This window comes from Diadema antillarum, unplaced genomic scaffold (assembly GCF_040938485.1).
Source record: "Diadema antillarum isolate AM-2024a unplaced genomic scaffold, OU_Dant_1.0 scf00000091, whole genome shotgun sequence".
NCBI lineage: Eukaryota > Metazoa > Echinodermata > Echinoidea > Diadematoida > Diadematidae > Diadema > Diadema antillarum.
Window position 1 is genome coordinate 1,574,284 of NW_027270980.1, and position 18,516 is coordinate 1,592,799.

At 38.0% G+C, this 18,516-nt stretch overlaps 3 protein-coding genes across 3 annotated transcripts; 1 reads left to right on the plus strand and 2 right to left on the minus strand.

Moving 5' to 3' along the window:
* Positions 1 to 944: 944 nt before the first annotated feature.
* LOC139718218 (uncharacterized) lies at positions 945 to 4,096 on the minus strand. The gene is made up of 4 exons (XM_071629697.1): positions 4,021 to 4,096; positions 3,501 to 3,671; positions 2,338 to 2,475; positions 945 to 1,105 (listed from the first exon to the last, which is right to left on the minus strand). Exons 1-4 carry the CDS (start codon positions 4,094 to 4,096, stop codon positions 945 to 947), a joined length of 546 nt encoding a protein of 181 aa, XP_071485798.1.
* Positions 4,097 to 8,112: 4,016 nt separating this feature from the next.
* On the minus strand, positions 8,113 to 11,204 carry LOC139718219 (uncharacterized). The gene is made up of 4 exons (XM_071629698.1): positions 11,129 to 11,204; positions 10,603 to 10,779; positions 9,533 to 9,670; positions 8,113 to 8,270 (listed from the first exon to the last, which is right to left on the minus strand). The coding sequence occupies exons 1-4, from the start codon at positions 11,202 to 11,204 to the stop codon at positions 8,113 to 8,115; spliced, it is 549 nt and encodes a 182-aa protein (XP_071485799.1).
* A 4,226-nt stretch (positions 11,205 to 15,430) lies between these two features.
* Positions 15,431 to 18,279, plus strand: LOC139718186 (uncharacterized). The gene is made up of 4 exons (XM_071629666.1): positions 15,431 to 15,546; positions 16,461 to 16,637; positions 17,160 to 17,297; positions 17,715 to 18,279. The coding sequence occupies exons 1-4, from the start codon at positions 15,453 to 15,455 to the stop codon at positions 17,888 to 17,890; spliced, it is 585 nt and encodes a 194-aa protein (XP_071485767.1). The 5' UTR covers positions 15,431 to 15,452; the 3' UTR covers positions 17,891 to 18,279.
* Positions 18,280 to 18,516: the final 237 nt, after the last annotated feature.

Below are 18,516 nucleotides of genomic sequence, written 5' to 3' on the forward strand. Positions count from 1 at the left end.
TATAAATAAAAACTTGCTTCGAATGTCTTAGAGTCTGATACCCCTGTACAATATACAACAAAGAATGGACTGAACAAATTGGTGTCATCACTCTAAGGTTTTGCTTTATTCATTTCTTGTTTAAGGACAAAAACTTTATTCTTAGAAACAGTTAGTTACTCATAGTTGCTTGATTTTTACATTCCATTTTGATATCACGTCGAACTATTACACATAAAAAAAACACCTAACTTATTTCTTGAAAATTAGTGCAAGCATTGCAATGAATATACAGCATGGAAAATATGGATCTCATTGTATTGTAAAAAGAGAATCAGTACACGAAAAAAAGAGGGAAACATAAAGGCGGATCAAATGAGAAAGGGTGAGAGAGTGCTGACCATGGCATGCAGGAATGGGGTAAGAGAGGAAGGGGGGGGGGAGAGGAGGAGATAATAAGATTGTTCCTTTTTTTCGCTAAAAGAACAACTCCTGTCGAGATTTTCTTGCAAAGTTTGACACACTCTCATCAATAAGAGGTAAAGTTAGCATTCGTTTATTCTGGCTCGAAACAGGCATTATGTTGTTAACAACACTAACCATTAAAATGGTACACATGCACATTAGCTCGTGAGTAGATGATATACACGTCGACCACTACAGGTCCGGGCCCTGTTTTATGAAGAGTTATAATTGATTATATAGTTGATTTCGATTGTAAGTCCATGCAGGGAGGTGGACCCCCCTGGTCCATGGCAGCCTGTGTGATAAGGAAATTCATAATCGATTATATCTTTTGATAAAACAGGGCACAGATGTCTCCGTTTGTAGTCTGTTGCCAGTTTATATCTACATGTAGGCCCGATCTCCTTTCAAATACCGCAGATTCTCTCGCAGTTAAGTTCATCCAGAACCTTCTTGTTGCTACCTTAATCCCGATGATCCGGGCAGTGGCTCCCCGACATTCAACGCCTCCTGTTGAACTCCCGGATCATCCGTGACAGTTCGTCGAGTCCTTCGTAGAGACCATCGCCTGTCCTCGCGCATGCGCCTTGGATGTGCCATGGATTTGCGACCAGTTTATGTAATTGCAGTTCTTCGGTGAGTTTGGTTAAGTGAAAAGAGCCTAATGGTTAAGAAGATAGTGCAAAATACAGATGTTATGCTGACGTGAATGTAATGTATTTATAGCAATGAAAATAAACTTCAATTCAGAAAGTAGTCATTATACATTTTTGATAGGAATTGCCCTGTATAATGAAAAATGTTTGTCTTATCAAATACCATGTCTATTAACTTTGAAAAATAAAAACGATGAGTGTCTTCCCTCTTTTCTAAGACGTCTTCCAGTCTAATAAAGATGGACAGATTTTTAATACTAAGATATTGTGATGGATTCAAACTACAGCGAGTTTTCTGGTAAGAAAAGGGAATGACACCCAAATATAAAAGTGGATAGAGTGAATGCGACTATATTCGTAGAACACATCAGCGAAGTTTGAGAAAAGTCGGACAATCCGTTGAAAATGCACTTTAAAAGTTTCGATGCAGCCATCGCTGGATGAGAAGACTGCTATATAATTCGTGACGTCACGTAACTATGGAAAACAATGTAAAAAAAATATAAAGAGAATTCTACAAGACTTCATCATTTTTTATGACAAGTAGGCCTACACATTCCCTCGACATGTTACTGACATATTTGTGTTAAGGGTAATATTATTAATCCTACTCTCTGAAGGAGGCAAGTCAAGTGCTCTTCAATTATGCTTAATAAAAGTGAAAATCTGCTGAACTTGCTTCATATTTTCTTCATATCGTTTTCCAGATAATATGACGTTGCAAAGTGTTGCAGTCTTCTCATCCAGTGATGGCAGCACAAAAATTTAGAACTATTTAACGGATAGGCCTAGTCCGGTTTTCCTCGAAATTTCACTGATGTGTTCTACTAATAATGCTACAGTCCCTCAATTCACATCCGAGAAATGTTTGGTTTTCATTCTCGGGACTTCAACCCGAAAATGCTCATTGAGTTGCAAGGAAGAACGTAAATAATGAAATACTATTCGATATTGTGGTCATGATGATGTAGCCAGCGAACCTCTCTGAAATATATTTCATACTGTCTGGAAATGGGATATCAGGATGCAAACCCCATTTTACTTGATTTGCACTAATTTACTTTAAAAAACCCTCTCTTACATTGAAACACTTTATTCTTCACTTATGCAAAATTCTAAAGTTATTTTCGGCCTGATGGACGATGGATGCAAGAGGATGTTTAGTACAAGATTTGGCTTCTGGTTGTGATTACAAACCTCTTCAGTTACTAAATCAATCAATCGAAAAAAAAATTACCTTCTAGATCTTGTTTGTTCGCTAACACAAGGACGGGGGTCCCGTGTGACAGCTCTGGGGCCTGCAGAATTGAGAATAGTAATTCTCTGGCTTCGGCCAAACGTTCCTTGTCCGCGCTATCCACCACGTATATGATACCTATGAAGATATTCATTGTTTATAGTTAGTGCATGATGTGCATACAGAGACATACAACTGCCTTGTATCTTTTACACAAAAGGACAGTTTTTTATTAATAAGTAATAAAAAAATACGCTAAAGAAATAGGAATCACTGAGACTGGAGAGCCATGCGCAACAGCACAGTTTAAATTGATAGTGATCATACCCGTATTGCAGATTCTGATTATCATTGTCACTCTTGTGTAATGTATATATTACTTGAACAGCAGGTACATATTATAGACATATCAGTTTGCAATTACATGTATTGTAGTTCATATGTACATGGGTACAAATGGCCTAATTTTTTTTTCTCAGCTGGTTGGACGCTTCATTCGTTTTCAAAGTGACACGATACATTGCCCAGCGTTTAACAACGCACTCTGCACAAGTTCGACGTTGTTTGAACAAGAATTCATGTTAAAATATAATGAACTTGCGCATAGCAGGTGACAAGAATGGTTTGTCAATATCACTTGAGGGAGAATACATTTCATTGTATTACACTCAGTGTATCATAAGAAACTTTTTTTCTATTGATACTGTCAGATACCGGGCTTATACAGTGAGATAGATGTGTTGGCAAGCTGCTGGCAGGCACAAGGATTACAATCACGAATAATCATTACACCACCTTTCCTAAACCAACATGGCTGTTGGTGCAAAAGACTTTTTTCTGCTCATTCGCAAAGTGGAATGACGAACAGGTCTAAAATGCTCAGCAGTATATGGATGTGTATGTAAACGACAGAGAGAGAGAGAGGGGGGGGGGAGCGGAAGAGAGGGGAGGGGGTTTGAAGGGGAATAAGAGAGAAAAAGAAAACGGTGCTACATTGGTGTGACCTTCAATTTTATATTCGATATACCATTTTCGGATATGCCAAAATGCTCGTTTGGCATTATCCTTGCTGTTTCTCGTCTTTTTACTAATTATCGGAAATGAAGGAAAGATTCTTTAAGCGTCTTATTATCATGGAACAAGAATAGAAAGCTATTTTGTACCAGCCGTGTTGTAGTAGTAATGATGCCACAGCAACTTGTCTCTAAATCCGATATCCCAGATGTCGAACGATTGACCACGATTAGTTGCGATTGTCTCCACATTAAATCCGATTGAGGGGATGGTCTGCACGGTTTTGTTCAGCTTTAACCTGTATATACAAGTAGTTTTTCCTGGAGAATAGAAATACAAAATTATTCATTGTTAGTGCATGTACAAGTAGTCAAATGATCTGTCATTATTTTGAAACAAGACTTTAGTTTACATTCATAATATATGGGGGCATTAAAATCCATTTTTAGTAGGCCTAATGGTTTTATTCGTCCCCATCAGGGAGGTGAGACGAAAACTCACCTCCCTGTCCCTGTCATAGGCCTATACCCGACAGTTGGTTCCCGGCTCAATTTGTTACTGGCTCTGATACTTTTCTAGTAAAACCCTGAAACATAACTGAAATGATAATGGCCTGACCATCACACATAATTATGTGACCGACTGGCTTTTGACCTGCTGAAAAATTACCTGTTCCGTCAAGACCCAGCATAAGTAGTCTGGGCGGCCTGCACTGAAACCATTTCCGACAGAGACACTGACCCATGTTATCCACCGATGTAAATCCGTTCGGGAAAGGTATTTAAGCTTTTTAAGCACTTTCCAAACAGAACGAAAATCCACTCTTCAAATCACAAGAGAACGACATCCGACGAAATGAAAATCTGTTATAGGACTATTGCAGTATTTCTCGCTTTTGTAGTGCAACTTGTAGTGAACGAATGAGCTATATACCTTCCAACTTTTAGTGATAGTGCCTGTACAGTCGATGACTTGATCGTTTACGTGTCATTATAGTCAGCGTGTAAGGTCTGATGACTCGTATTGTGCCTCGTGTATGCCATCAGCATCATTGCTGTGACAAGTAAACACAAGGATGACGGCTACTATCAGCACTGCCGAACCGGACAAATCCGAGCCCGGATGTACAGCAACCTCTGATCGCTAACACTCTTGCGAAACACGTCCCGTAGTAGGCCTATACATCCCTCACGAAATACATGCGAGCCCTATCTATTGTCTGCAAAAGTTTTTTGTTTCTATATAGATATATCTAGATATATAATACGATAAATAATAATAACGTCCGTAGCATAACACAGACAAAAACACTTTAAAGCGGAAAAGAAATAGGCAAGAGCATAAGTTATGTTAAACTATTTGAACGAAATGTGCTTGTTTGTTTGTTTTTGTAATACAGGTACTCACTTTCTTGCTTGCATCAGCTCAACTCAAAGCGCCACACTTTCCAGTGAGGCTGCGATGTGTATATGGTTTTATTTATTCTTATTCAAAATCCGTGTAACAATCTTATTAAAATGATTGAAACTTTAGTTATAACAGTGTCCTGAGGACATGAAATTAGATGAGATACATGCTTTTAGCAGAAAATCGTCTTAATTTCCAAACATTATGGTTATTTCCACATAATTATTTCCTAGATGTTGAAATCATGGTCATGATAGCTTTTGATAATAAATGTATATTAATTCATCTCATTTCATTTCATTCCCGACGAAAATATACAATATGACATTTACATATGAACAAAGTAAAGTAAGCAAAGTAAAGTAATATGTAAATATGCATGAATAATGATGTAATGTGTATGGTTGCTGCATATTTCTGTACAAGTGAACGCAATGTATGCATCACATATTGCATATAATCAAAATGTCGGTATGCATAGATAACTGTTCTGTTTCTCTGTTTCATATTAATGACTTGTGGGCGTATTCATTGTTATAAATAAAAACTTGCTTCGAATGTTTTAGAGTCCGATACCTCTGTACAATATACAACAAAGAATGGACTGAACAAATTGGTGTCATCACTCTAAGGTTTTGCTTTATTCATTTCTTGTTTAAGGACAAAAACTTTATTCTTAGAAACAGTTAGTTACTCATAGTTACTTGATTTTTACATTCCATTTTGATATCACGTCAAAACATTACACGTAAAAAAGCACCTAATTCATTTCTTGAAAATTAGTGCAAGCATTGCAATAAATATACGGCAAGGAAAATATGAGTATCATCGTATCATACAAGAATATTGAGCACAGGAAAAAAGAGGGAACACAAAGGCAGATCAAATGAGAGAGGGTGAGAGAGAGAGAGAGTGTCGGAGACATTGACCATGTTGACCATGGAATACAGGAATGGGGTAAGGGAGGGATGGGGGGGGGGGGGTGGGGGTGGGGAGTATATAAGTAGACTCCCGTTTTAACGAAGTCCTCGGGACAGGCAACGAATAAACAATAAGGGGTAAAAAAAACATAGATCCGATAGTTTTGAGAGCTGGATTTTTATTTCGCTGTAACCGGAATTTCGTTCTAATCGTGTTCGTCATAACTGTAGTGCACTGTGGTGACATTGTTCCATTTTTTTTTTCTTCGCTAAAGCAACAACTCTTGTAGAAATTTTCTTTGAAAGTTTTACACACTCTCATTAATAATTTAAAGAGGTAAAGCGGGGTTCCCACTATCGTACGATCTATTACGAACGTCATGATTGGACATTGGGACGTTCGTAACTGATCGTGGAAGTTTCGTTGAACTCGTCTGAAATTTCACGCCTTTGCATACGAGGTTATGCGAGACAATACGTGTTGCTTCGCTTGGATGCGATATGGTCACGATTGGTCTTTTTCAAGCAATAAGATCTGTCACGATCTGGTCTCCCGTTCAAATACGATCCGATATGATCGTCCCGATTGAGTCCATGACTGGACCCGATCTACCACTATCATTACGATCGGGATCCCCGATTTGGTGCGTCCAGCTACGTTCTGATACGTTCCAATACGAATACCGCGAACTAATGCGGGTTGTTGAGATAAGATACGATATCTTTCACGATCGGGATCAAAAGCGACCCCCCATTTAAGGTGCGATTGGACCCGAATGGGAATATTATAGTCCGGCTGACGATGGATTTCATTGTTTCCTCAACTTCTGCAGAGTGATTAGGCCTACTATCCACAACCACTGATGATGGCAAGGGTTGACAGGTTGAGGATGATGAGAACGTGACCTTTGCAGTATTGCGAATGACGATTATGTTATCATGAGATAGAAAACATCACCTTGGCCAGCCACAACCTCAGATAGTCCCTCCTCTAATTTAACCTAAATAAATTAATAGATTATTGAATCGACGTGCTCATCCTCCCCCCCCCCCCAAAAAAAAAAAATAAACAAGATCAGATCATTGCCCCATCTTCTCAAGAAAAAAAGATCAAGACAAATGTTTTCACCTTTCTTTGAAATACATGAAGAAAATAATTGTGTATGATGAAATTGAAGCTAAAAATGAAGATGGGACCTTTTTGAATGCTAACTTTTATGTATTATATACGCTCAATATAAGAAAGTTGGCCGAACTGATGGCATATTGTGTGTTTGATTTCATATTCGCATAGTATGTATCATATGCATTATTATTTCAAAATGTCGTTATCTCATGGGGTATTGAATGTTTGGTTGGTTTGGCTTGATTTCTTGTTTTATTTAACAGTGTTTAACAAAACCGACATACACACAACAGAAAGGTAACTCCCCTAAAATAATGTCACTTTTTAACAAAAAACAAACAAACAAGTCTTAAGTAAAATTATTTCGCAGGGGTATTACTACGCTTATTGACTAACTTCTATTTAAAAAATAATTACAGTGACCTTTATAGTCATGCACAAGTGACCTTACATCCACGACAATGGTCACTTTTCAAAAGTCACAAAAGTTACTTTGTGGGGTATGTAAAACATTCTGCTTCTAGAGGGTGCTTCAGTGGTGTTGTTATTTTATATATTGTGCCACCCCTCCCTTATTCAACCTCGCGGAATACAAAATATATACGATTTGCGAGTAAGATAAGGGTAAATGTGCAAAATAAGCAGAAGGAAAGTGAAAAAGTCGATCCCGATCAACACGATTAAGAAGCACGATTAGATAAGATTTGCTGCGTTTTGATACGATCCAAGACAATCTGATGCGATGATCACGATCAAAAAGTAATCGTGTTAATCGTAGAAAATATTTGAACCGTCCAAAAATTTTCTACGATTAACGCGATTGCCACGATTGACCTCAAGATCTGATACAATCTAATACGATCTGATAAGATCACCACGATTGCTTCACGACTGAGACCACGATTTCAATCGTGGCGCAAATCGTGATAGTGGGAACCCCGCTTTAAGGTTGCATTCGTTTATTCTGTCTCGATACAGCCATCACACGCACTATAGCTCGTGAATGGATGATACACACGTCGACCATTACAGGTCCGGGCCCTTTTTTATGAAGAGTTATAATTGATTATACAGTTTATTTCGATTGTAAGTCTATGGCAGCCTGTGTGGTAAGGAAATTTATAATCGATTATACACATATCTTTTGACAAAACAGGGCTCAGATGTCTCTGTTTGTAGTCTTTTGCCTGTTTATATCTATCTCTTTTCAAATACCGCCGACTCTCTCGCAGTTAAGTTCATCCATAGCAGAGTCTTCTTGTTGCTATCTTAATCCCGATGATCCGGACTGTCAGGGCTCCCCGACATTCAACGCCTGTTGAACTCCCGGATCATCCGTGACAGTTCATCAAGTCCTTCGTAGAGACCATCACCTGTCCTTGCGCATGCGCCTTGGATGTGCCATGGATTTGCGACCAGTTTATGCAATTGCAGTTCGTCGGTGAGTTTGGTTAAGTGAAAAGAGCCTAATGGTTAAGAAGATAGTGCAAAATACAAATGTTATGCTGACGTGCATGTAATGTATTTATGATAGCATTGAAAATAAACTTCAATTTAAAAAGTAGTCATCATACAATATTGATAGGAATTGCCCTGTATAATGAAAAATGTTTGTTTTATCAAATACCATGTCTATTAACTTTACTCCAGCTTGGGTGATGAAAAATGAAAACGATAAGTGTCTTCCCTCTTTTCTAAGACGTCTTCCGGTCTAATAAAGATGGACAGATTTCTAATACTTTACTATGGCGATGGATTCAAACTACAGCGAGTTTTCTGGCAAGAAAAGGGAATGACACCCAAATATAAAAGTGGATTGAGTGAATGCAACTATATTCGTAGAACACATCAGCGAAGTTTGAGGAAAGTCGGACAATCCGTTGAAAATGCATTTTTAAAGTTTCGATGCAGCCATCGCCGGATGAGAAGACTGCTATATAATTCGTGGCGTCACGTAACTATTGAAAACGATGTAAAGAAAATATAAAGAGAATTCCACAAGATTTCATTACTTTTATGACAAGTAGGCCTACACATTCCCTCGACGTGTTACTGACATAATTATGTTAAGGGTAATCTTATTCCTCCTACTCTCTGAAAGAGGCAAGTCAAGTGTTCTTCCATTATGCTTAAAAAAGTGAAAATCTGCTGAATTTGCTTCATATTTTCTTCATATCGTTTTCCAGATAGACGTCGCAAAGTGTTGCTATCTTCTCATCCAGTGAGGACAGCACAAAAATTTATAACTATTTAATGGATAGGCCTAGTCCGGTTTTCCTCAAACTTTCACTGATGCGTTCTACTAATAAAGCAGCAGTCCATCAATTCACATCCGATATGCGTTTGGGTTTCGATTCTCCTTTAACACTGAAAGTGCTCATTAAGTTGCGAGGAAGAACGTAAATGATGAAATACTATTCTACATCATGGTCATAATGATGTAGCCAGCGAGGCTCTCTGAAATATATTTCATACTGTCTGGAAATGGGATATCAGGATGCAAACCCCATTTTACTTGATTTGCACTAATTTACTTAAAGAACCATATCTTACATTGACACACTTCATTCTTCACTTCTTCATTTTTCACTGCAAAATTTTAAATAAAAGTTGTTTTCGTCCTGATGGACGATGGATGCAAAGAAGATATAGTACAAGATTTCGCTTCTGGTTGCGATAAGCAAACATCTTCAGTCACATTATCAATCGATCGAAAAAAAATATTTACCTTCTAGATCTTGTTTGTTCGCTAACACAAGGACGGGGGTCCCGTGTGACAGCTCTGGGGCCTGCAGAATTGAGAATAGTAATTCTCTGGCTTCGGCCAAACGTTCCTTGTCCGCGCTATCCACCACGTATATGATACCTATGAAGATATTCATTGTTTATAGTTAGTGCATGATGTGCATACAGAGACATACAACTGCCTTGTATCTTTTACACAAAAGGACAGTTTTTGATTAATAAGTGATAAAAAAAATACATACGCTAAAGAAATAAGAATCACTGAGTGGAGAGACATATGCAAAAGCACAGTTTAGATAGTGATCATACCCGTATTGCAGATTCTGATTATCATTGTCACTCGTGTGTAATGTATATACATACTTTAACAGCATGTGCATAGACATATCAGTTTGCAATTATTGTTGTTCATGTGTACATGGGTATACAAATAGCTTTTTTTTCCCCCTCAGCTGGTTGGGCGCTTTATTCGTTTTCAAAGCGACACGATGCATTATTGCCCGGCGTTTAACAACGCACTCTGCACAAGTTCGATAGTTATTTGTCTGAACAAGAATTTATGTTTAAAAATGATGAACTTGCGCAGAGCAGGTGACAAGAATGGTTTGTCAATATCACTTGAGGGAGCATACATTTTATTGTATTACACTCAATGTATTATAAGATACTTTTTCTATTGATATTGTCAGATACCGGGCTTATACTGTGAGGTAGAGGTGTTGGCAAGCTAATGGGAAGTACAAGGATTGCAATCACGAATAATCACTACACTAAAGATGCTTCCTAAGTAAAGTTACAAACCAACATGGTTGTTGGTACAAATGACCTTTTTCTGCTCATTCGCAAAGTGGAATGACGAACTGGTCTAAAATGCTTAGCGGTATGGATGTGTATGTAAACGACAGAACGACAAACTACATTTTCGGATATGCCAAAATGCTCGTTTGTCATTATCCTTTCTGTTTCTCGTCTTTCTACTAATTATTGGAAATGAAGGAAAGATTCTGCAAGCGTCTTATTATCATGGAACAGGAATAGAAAGGTATTTTGTACCTGCCGTGTTGTAGTAGTAATGATGCCACAGCTGTCGCAACCTGTCATGAAATCCGATATCCCAGATTACGAACGATTGACCACGATTAGTCGCGATTGTCTCCTCATTAAATCCGATTGTGGGGATGGTCTGCACGGTTTTGTTCAGCTTTAACCTGTATAAACAAGTAGTTTTTCCTGGAGAATAGAAATACAAAATTATTCATTGTTAGTGCATGTACAAGTAGTCAAATGATCTGTCATTAATGTGAAACAAGACTTTAGTTTACATTCATAATATATGGGGGCATTAAAATCCATTTTTAGTAGGCCTAATGGTTTTATTCGTCCCCATCAGGGAGGTGAGACGAAAACTCACCTCCCTGTCCCTGTCATAGGCCTATACCCGACAGTTGGTTCCCGGCTCAATTTGTTACTGGCTCTGATACTTTTCTAGTAAAACCCTGAAACATAACTGAAATGATAATGGCCTGACCATCACACATAATTATGTGACCGACTGGCTTTTGACCTGCTGAAAAATTACCTGTTCCGTCAAGACCCAGCATAAGTAGTCTGGGCGGCCTGCACTGAAACCATTTCCGACAGAGACACTGACCCATGTTATCCACCGACGTAAATCCGTTCGGGAAAGGTATTTAAGCTTTTTAAGCACTCTCCAAACAGAACGAAAATCCACTCTTCAAATCACAAGAGAACGACATCCGACGAAATGAAAATCTGTTATAGGACTATTGCAGTATTTCTCGCTTTTGTAGTGCAACTTGTAGTGAACGAATGAGCTATATACCTTCCAACTTTTAGTGATAGTGCCTGTACAGTCGATGACTTGATTGGTTACGTGTCATTATAGTCAGCGTGTAAGGTCTGATGACTCGTATTGCGCCTCGTGTATGCCATCAGCATCATTGCTGTGACAAGTAAACACAAGGATGACGGCTACTATCAGCACTGCCGAACCGGACAAATCCGAGCCCGGATGTAGAGCAACCTCAGATCGCTCACGCTCTTGCGAAACATGTTCCGTAGTACTACATTCCTAACGAAATACATGAAGGCCGTATCTCTTTTCGGCAAAAGTTTTTGTTTCTATATCTATCCAAGATTCTCACATGAACTTTAAATATATAATACGCTAAATGATAATAATGTCTCAATTACTTTTGTGTTATGTATTTGTAATTGCAGTAAGTATTTTTAAAGAAACTCTTGAGTGGTCCACAATCTATATACAAGCATTGCTTTTTAGTGGACCTCTCAGTTGTCTTTCCCCCCTCTAGATATAACTTCGTATTTTCCGGTATGTATGCATATCTTTATAAGTTTGTTGACTATCGTTTATTTTTCGTAATGTATATCGTATTATGCTTATGATATAAAGAATTCCTCATTCACTTTGCGTTATGTTTTGTTGGAAGAAAATGAGAATGAAATAGATGAAATGAAATGAAATGAAATGAAATCGAATTATCAAAAAGGATGCCATACTAATTTAATTTGATTCACCCTCTGCACAGATAATTATAACACCAAGCCTCTCAACTCTCGATGTGAAGCTTTGAAAATTTGATGATGTAAAACAAAATGCATGCATGACCGAAATTACAAAAGAAAAAAAGATATTAAAGAAAGAAAAAAATGCTGAAATAATTTAATACAGAAAAAAAAATCGATATTTCAATTTTATTAAATTCAAATTTTATGAATATCAGGATTCTTTCAAATACAATAATCACAAAAAGTCAATGTATCATAACACAACAACATGAATATTTGAAAGCGGAAAAGAAAAATAGGCAAGTGCATGACATAATAAGCTATTGGAACGAAATTATTGCATTATTGAAAGAGAGAGGCTCACGTAAAAGACAAGCTTGCAAAGATGCTGACCACAAAATCAATTGGAATTACAAGAGAGAATAGAGAACTTGCCTATACTTGAAAGCCCATTTTGAGGAAGTGAATACAATGAAAATAACAACAACAACAACATATGGGTCAAAACAATATCGAATAGTTGTGCGTTGGTTGTATGAATTTCCATTTGCATCTGTTTGTACAGGGTCTTATTTGTTTGTTTGTTTGTTTGTTTGTTTGTTTGTTTGTTTGTTTGTTTGTTTTTGTAATACTCTCTTTCTTGCTTGCATCAGCTCAACTCAAAGGGTCACACTTTCCAATGAGGCTGCGATGTGTAGGCTAAAGGTTAATCCAAGAGCCACGTCAGTCTTTCGAGGCTCATAGGAGTTATTGCTATCTTTCGTTTACTCTTTTTTTTTTGTCCAACGTGGAAATCCTCCTCTCCTATCATCGCGCCTGTATATACTAAAAAAGGGACTTCCCCTTGCTGGAATTCTAATTTCCATGTATACGCTCTTTTGTTCATAGGGGAATATTGATGTACAGATTTGTTTTTCAAGGGGGGGGGGTACATACAGTTTGGTATTTGATATAATCCTCCTTCCCTCCACCCCTCCCCCAAGAAAAATGAATCAACGATTCTGAAGACAGCATGCAGTGTATTTGAAATCTGCTAGAAACATAGAAAATAATAAGATAGTATGGGATATTTTCAATCATAATTTTAAGAATATTTCCTATTTCTTTTAAAGGTGATATATAACTGGACATGTTTTATTTTGCTCTATATCTGGTGATGGACTTATTCTTGGATATGTTAAAAATGGCGCTTAGCCCGTGGCATTTTGTGATCAATCTCTTCATTAGTGATATGAAATTATTATTCTTACAGACCAATCAAATTAAAAGGAGCTCTGAGGCGACATAACGTACAATATTAGTGCATGTCTTGTGAAACCGGATAATTCCTGAAATTTGGCTATTCATAATTTCATCAAATATTTTACATCAAGTTCTTCTCCTTTTATGTTGATGAAACATCTACTGATTTGTTTTCCTGATTCAGCACTACCAGTTAGAGTCCTCTGACACCCTCCTCCGTGATTCATGTTCCACGCCACCCCCCCCCCCCTCCTTCCCTAAAGAGGGGGTGGGGAGATATGAAAATCTCGATTATACCATCATAAATGACACGATCAGGCTTGCGAAGAAATGGATAATTGACTCATGACACATCTGGGATGTGAACGCACGCTTTCGAACACAATCAGCATAACAATGGCACACTAAAAATACCGCGAGCGGAGCTATTCGTCAAACCCCATGACGTGGAACACCTACGGTACACCTTGCTCGCACTGTCGCAATAGTTGCCTTCATCTGTAGTCTTGTACAAGACCCATTGATTATCCTTGATGGTGGATGTGGGGCACGCGGAAACTTAACCCCTTGTCTTTAAATTTCTGAACAGCAAATCACCAATCTCCAGGTTGAAAAGTTAACAATAGCCCTAATTTCTTGTTGTTGATTTCAGAGAACAAAATTTAAAGCTCTCCTTCCATTCACATAATATTCCCGATTGATTCCCGATTGCACAAGCGTATGAGCGTTAAAGACTATATTTTTCGGCTCGGATTGTTATGGTTTGCACGCTTGACAGGACGGCAGGGCAACAAGCAACAATAGTGACAGGGAGAGAACAGAGTGTCAAAACTCCTGTCAAACTCACCACTCGCCTTGCCATTAATTTATATAATATTATGTTTGAAGATCATTCATTTATACATTCTAGGGTTGGATATGCTCTCGGGCCAACTGAGCCTTGATAATCAATCGTATTTTTTTTTCTTTTTTTGGAATGATATATTATGATTAGAACAATATTAGAAGTAGTTATATCGTGTATTTTGATTTAATTTCTTTGCCTCGTAATAATTGATTAATTAGAAACACCTGTATTAAGCGCTCTGTTTGTGTAAGTTACCATCATTATTACTACATTTATCAATTTTGAACATAATGTATGGCAATTGATAAAGTTGAGCGAGAGAAAGCTTGATTTTGAGGGAGAAACATGCAGCTAGAGAGGGGGAGAAATTTGAAAAGATTTCGCGAAATCGGGCCTCAAAGTGGGAGATATGTACCGCCAAAAGCGAGATCAGTTGGAGTTTTTGACTCTTTGGCATATATTGCTCATTTCATGTAAACATTTCGATATTTTCCAATTTATCTATTCAAACCACTTTCATGGCAATTGCCGTTGCGCACGTCGTGCTCTCACAACCAAGTGGTATATTAGTGAGCTCCGAAGTATAATTTATACACCAAGCATCCATGTACCATTTTAATTACAGGACGTTATACCAGCCTCACTTCTTGCCAGTTTAGCTAATGATTTCTTCATGATTGATAAGAACTGATTGATAGGCCCTATCAATGTTATCAGCCCCTACTGAGCGTGACAGCGTTTTTGGTTGATGTAAAGATAGAACGTGAGGAAATAAAACATGTTTTTATGCCGTCAGCATCATTATCGCCACGTTTGATAAGATTTGTTTTGTGCTTTCTCCACTGGTTGAAATTAGCATTTTCTTTGCTTCTATAGCCACGTATAGTAAAATGGCATGATCTCTCATCCGGGTACTCTAACATGCGCGAGCGGTATAGTATAATGCAGACCTATAATACAGAATGAATATAGGAAGGTGTCCTGGGTATCCGCTTACACGTGGCACAATTCGCATCATCAAATTTTAGCGCGGGCAGGAGCTCAATAAATAGGACGGTCCGCCGCGTTCGGCATTCATTTCCCGAGGTCCACTTGGTTCAGGAATATACACTCCTAAAGATTACTATTGTAACACCCTCTGTAAAAAAAAAAATACCTGCAGAGATAACCAAACCGGCGGAGCTTGATTTTTACAAGGATCACAATATTCAACGTTTTCTTTGCATTCTTGCATCACTTTTCGAGCAACACACCCGGACAAAAAATGGGTCTCCTGATTTCGAAGATGACGACTCTATTTCGGGAATGGTCGGAAGGCAGTCCGTCTAGAGTTTTGATGCTTGGACTTGATGCAGCAGGTATGTCTGCGATGTCTTTTATCTTTTTGTATCTGTTGGTTGTTCTTAGAACTCGATCACCTTTCTTTTTTTATTCTGAAGCTAGACAGATTAATAGTTGGATGTTTCAATTTGTTATGCTTGTCTGTTCGTTTTCAACTATTGTCAACCTTATTTGCTTAAAAAAGAGGAAAAATTCTAAGGAGTGCACAGATTACGGTTCTTAATTGTCTTCCATACAAGATCCTTGGCTTCAGTTGATTTTGAATTGTATCGATCTTTTTACATTACTGTTGAATGACGAATATTCTTTTACAGTTAGATAGCTGGATAGACAAATCGTATCATTCTTTTGCAATATTTTGAGGTAAACAATGTTTTTTTTTTCCTTTGGCGTAGAGAAATATGACATTTCAATGAATGCCATCCTATCTGTTCTGAAAGAATCTGTGTTCTTATACTTGCTCCTGATTTCAAAGCATTTTCTAATGATCGATGATGTGTTGAATCTGTCTAATATAGGGATAGCTATCGAAATCATTGTGAAAATATTGCAAAGGTTTTGTTTGTTTGCTTTTTCATTAATGAATAAAATATTCTTCAAAATACAAAATCAGCAGTTTTGGCAACAGCCAATGGTCTTACGAGAAATTCAACTGTTCCTATAATGGGAACATATAAATAACTGCAGCTTGATTTGGTTGTGATTTACTCTTCGAGATAAAATTGGGAATAGGGCTACTCATTCTTGTAGCATTTCACCCCTGCATTAAGTATCATATCACCTGCTTACATAAAATATTTTTAAAAAATGATAATTTCAAGACACAAACTGCATTTCCATTCTTCCGCCACTCTACTCTCTCACACGAAGTAATTAACCTTGACTGCAGCTTACTGTTTGGATTTTGTCGGATTCACTTTTTTCAACATAGGTAAAACAACATGCCTGTATAAGCTCAAGCTAAACGAGACCGTGACAACGATCCCCACCATCGGCTTCAACGTCGAGACCGTCACGCCCGTCCCTGGTCTCTCGTTCACCGTGTGGGACGTCGGCGGCCAGGAGAAAATCAGGGCTCTGTGGAGGCATTACTACTACGGGACTCATGGTATGTTAATCATTCTCTGTGCTGATTTGATTTGATATAATGATTTGATTATATTGGTTATGAAGACGCCGAAAGAATCTGTGTGTATCAATGCATGAATATATAACTCAGCCTTTTCGAATAATTACAAACTGTGAGGTGACGTAATGTTTCGTCAGGTTTGATATTTTAGACAGACATCATAAAGGGGGAGGGGGCATTTTCCTCTGTCCCAATTTAATCATTAATCATCAATCTTTTTTTTTTAGATCTTTATTGACGTCATTAATAAAGTGTTCTAACAAACAGCGTTAAAACACAGGCAAGCGATTTTTATTTGTAGTAAAACACGAATCATCATCACAGCGTAGACATCATAATACTCTGCCTTCAAATCTGTTTAGAAGTTGATAATTATGTAAGTGAATGAGTGTTCTCTCGGAATTCTTTTATTGTGTGGACAAGATGAAAGCACCAATGAAATAATGGAATTATCACAGTTTAAGGCAAGGAAGTAATTAAGTGATATTCCTTTATTTGCAGGTGTCATCTTCGTGGTTGACAGTCAAGACCGCGCACGTTTCGCTGAGGCCAGAGAGGAGTTGTTCGGCATCGTGAACGCACAGGAGATGACACAGGGGGCTCCAGTCTTGGTGCTAGCGAATAAGCAGGATCTCCCAGGTGGGACAACATTCCTATTCTTCAATCTGGATTCACAAATCTTTAAAAATGATTTATTGTACACACTCAGTATAAGTAGTGTAACCTAAATGATAACGGGAATGTAGAGTCTGATGATGCGTTAGGGGAAAATATCACTATGGAGTAAAATGGACGATGGCCAGATCTAAGCAACAGCCAAATGAGGTAAATTTGATTCATTGCAGGTGGATGAAGGTAATGAATACCATTCCCATTCTAAATTCGTTAACATCAACCGATTTTGTGACGCATCATGTTTAGGGGGCTTTACATCACGGCAGCCTTGCAGTGCTTACATATATTGTGTCAAAGTTCTCTTTTAAATATGATGATATAGAAAACAACTATATTCTTACGCATTCCACACTTTCTCATCATCCTTGATCAAATTATTAGGAGCTTCGGGTGTCACCAAACTCATTGATGAGCTGCACCTGCGCAACCTGACGCGAAACCCGTGGCACATTCAGGGCGCATGCGCGACGACCGGGGATGGTCTCTACGAAGGACTCAATCAGCTGGCGAAGATGATCCGAGAATTCAAAAAGAGTGGTGGGAAGGTGTCACAATGAAACAACCACATCAATCGTTCAAGCAGTATAAAATGAGACCAGTTATAGACGTATAGTTTCCGTTGAAATGGACTGTACCGGAAGTGAATTTCATCAATGCCGGCCCAAGCGACCTCACGCTGGAACACGTCACCAGACCGTAATGTGGCGAGTCATTTCCGTCATAATATTAGGCAGGATTTGATTTGTTTTCAAGGACCCTCCTCATTATTCGTGTACTGAACAAGAAAAAAAATTATCTAAAGGTCTGTTTTGCGGAACAGAGAAAGGATTTACTGGTTTAGCTGCAGTAAGAACGACAATTTTGAATGAACTCGTCGTCATTGCCAAAACTGGTCATGAAAGGAAAGACATTTTTTTTTTTTTGGAAAACCTAAGAAATTAAAGTGAAAAAAATGAGGGAAGGGGTGAAAAAAAGACATGCACATGATGCAAAATTATTTTATAAATAGATGGGCTGAAAGAGAGGATTTTTTTGTGTGTTTTTTAAGACCTCTAATCACAAGAAATATTGTGAATGATTAGCATAAAAGAGACGGGGAGAGAATATAATATTTTGGTGTTGTTGATGCAGACATAATAGTATTGAACCTTGAGAGTACTGAAGAGTACAACCTGTTACAGCA

What these genes read in the sequence shown, in the direction of transcription:
- LOC139718186 (XM_071629666.1), top strand. Translation starts at nt 15,453, where the DNA reads ATGGGTCTCCTGATTTCGAAGATGACGACTCTATTTCGGGAATGGTCG. An exon ending in GCTTGGACTTGATGCAGCAG is followed by an intron (nt 15,547 to 16,460) that starts GTATGTCTGCGA and finishes TTTTCAACATAG; the next exon opens with GTAAAACAACATGCCTGTAT. An exon ending in GAATAAGCAGGATCTCCCAG is followed by an intron (nt 17,298 to 17,714) that starts GTGGGACAACAT and finishes TCAAATTATTAG; the next exon opens with GAGCTTCGGGTGTCACCAAA.
- LOC139718218 (XM_071629697.1), bottom strand. Translation starts at nt 4,096, where the DNA reads ATGGGTCAGTGTCTCTGTCGGAAATGGTTTCAGTGCAGGCCGCCCAGA. An exon ending in TTACTACTACAACACGGCTG is followed by an intron (nt 2,476 to 3,500) that starts GTACAAAATAGC and finishes ATATCTTCATAG; the next exon opens with GTATCATATACGTGGTGGAT. An exon ending in GAACAAACAAGATCTAGAAG is followed by an intron (nt 1,106 to 2,337) that starts GTAATTTTTTTT and finishes CTTAACCATTAG; the next exon opens with GCTCTTTTCACTTAACCAAA.
- LOC139718219 (XM_071629698.1), bottom strand. Translation starts at nt 11,204, where the DNA reads ATGGGTCAGTGTCTCTGTCGGAAATGGTTTCAGTGCAGGCCGCCCAGA. An exon ending in TTACTACTACAACACGGCAG is followed by an intron (nt 9,671 to 10,602) that starts GTACAAAATACC and finishes ATATCTTCATAG; the next exon opens with GTATCATATACGTGGTGGAT. An exon ending in GAACAAACAAGATCTAGAAG is followed by an intron (nt 8,271 to 9,532) that starts GTAAATATTTTT and finishes CTTAACCATTAG; the next exon opens with GCTCTTTTCACTTAACCAAA.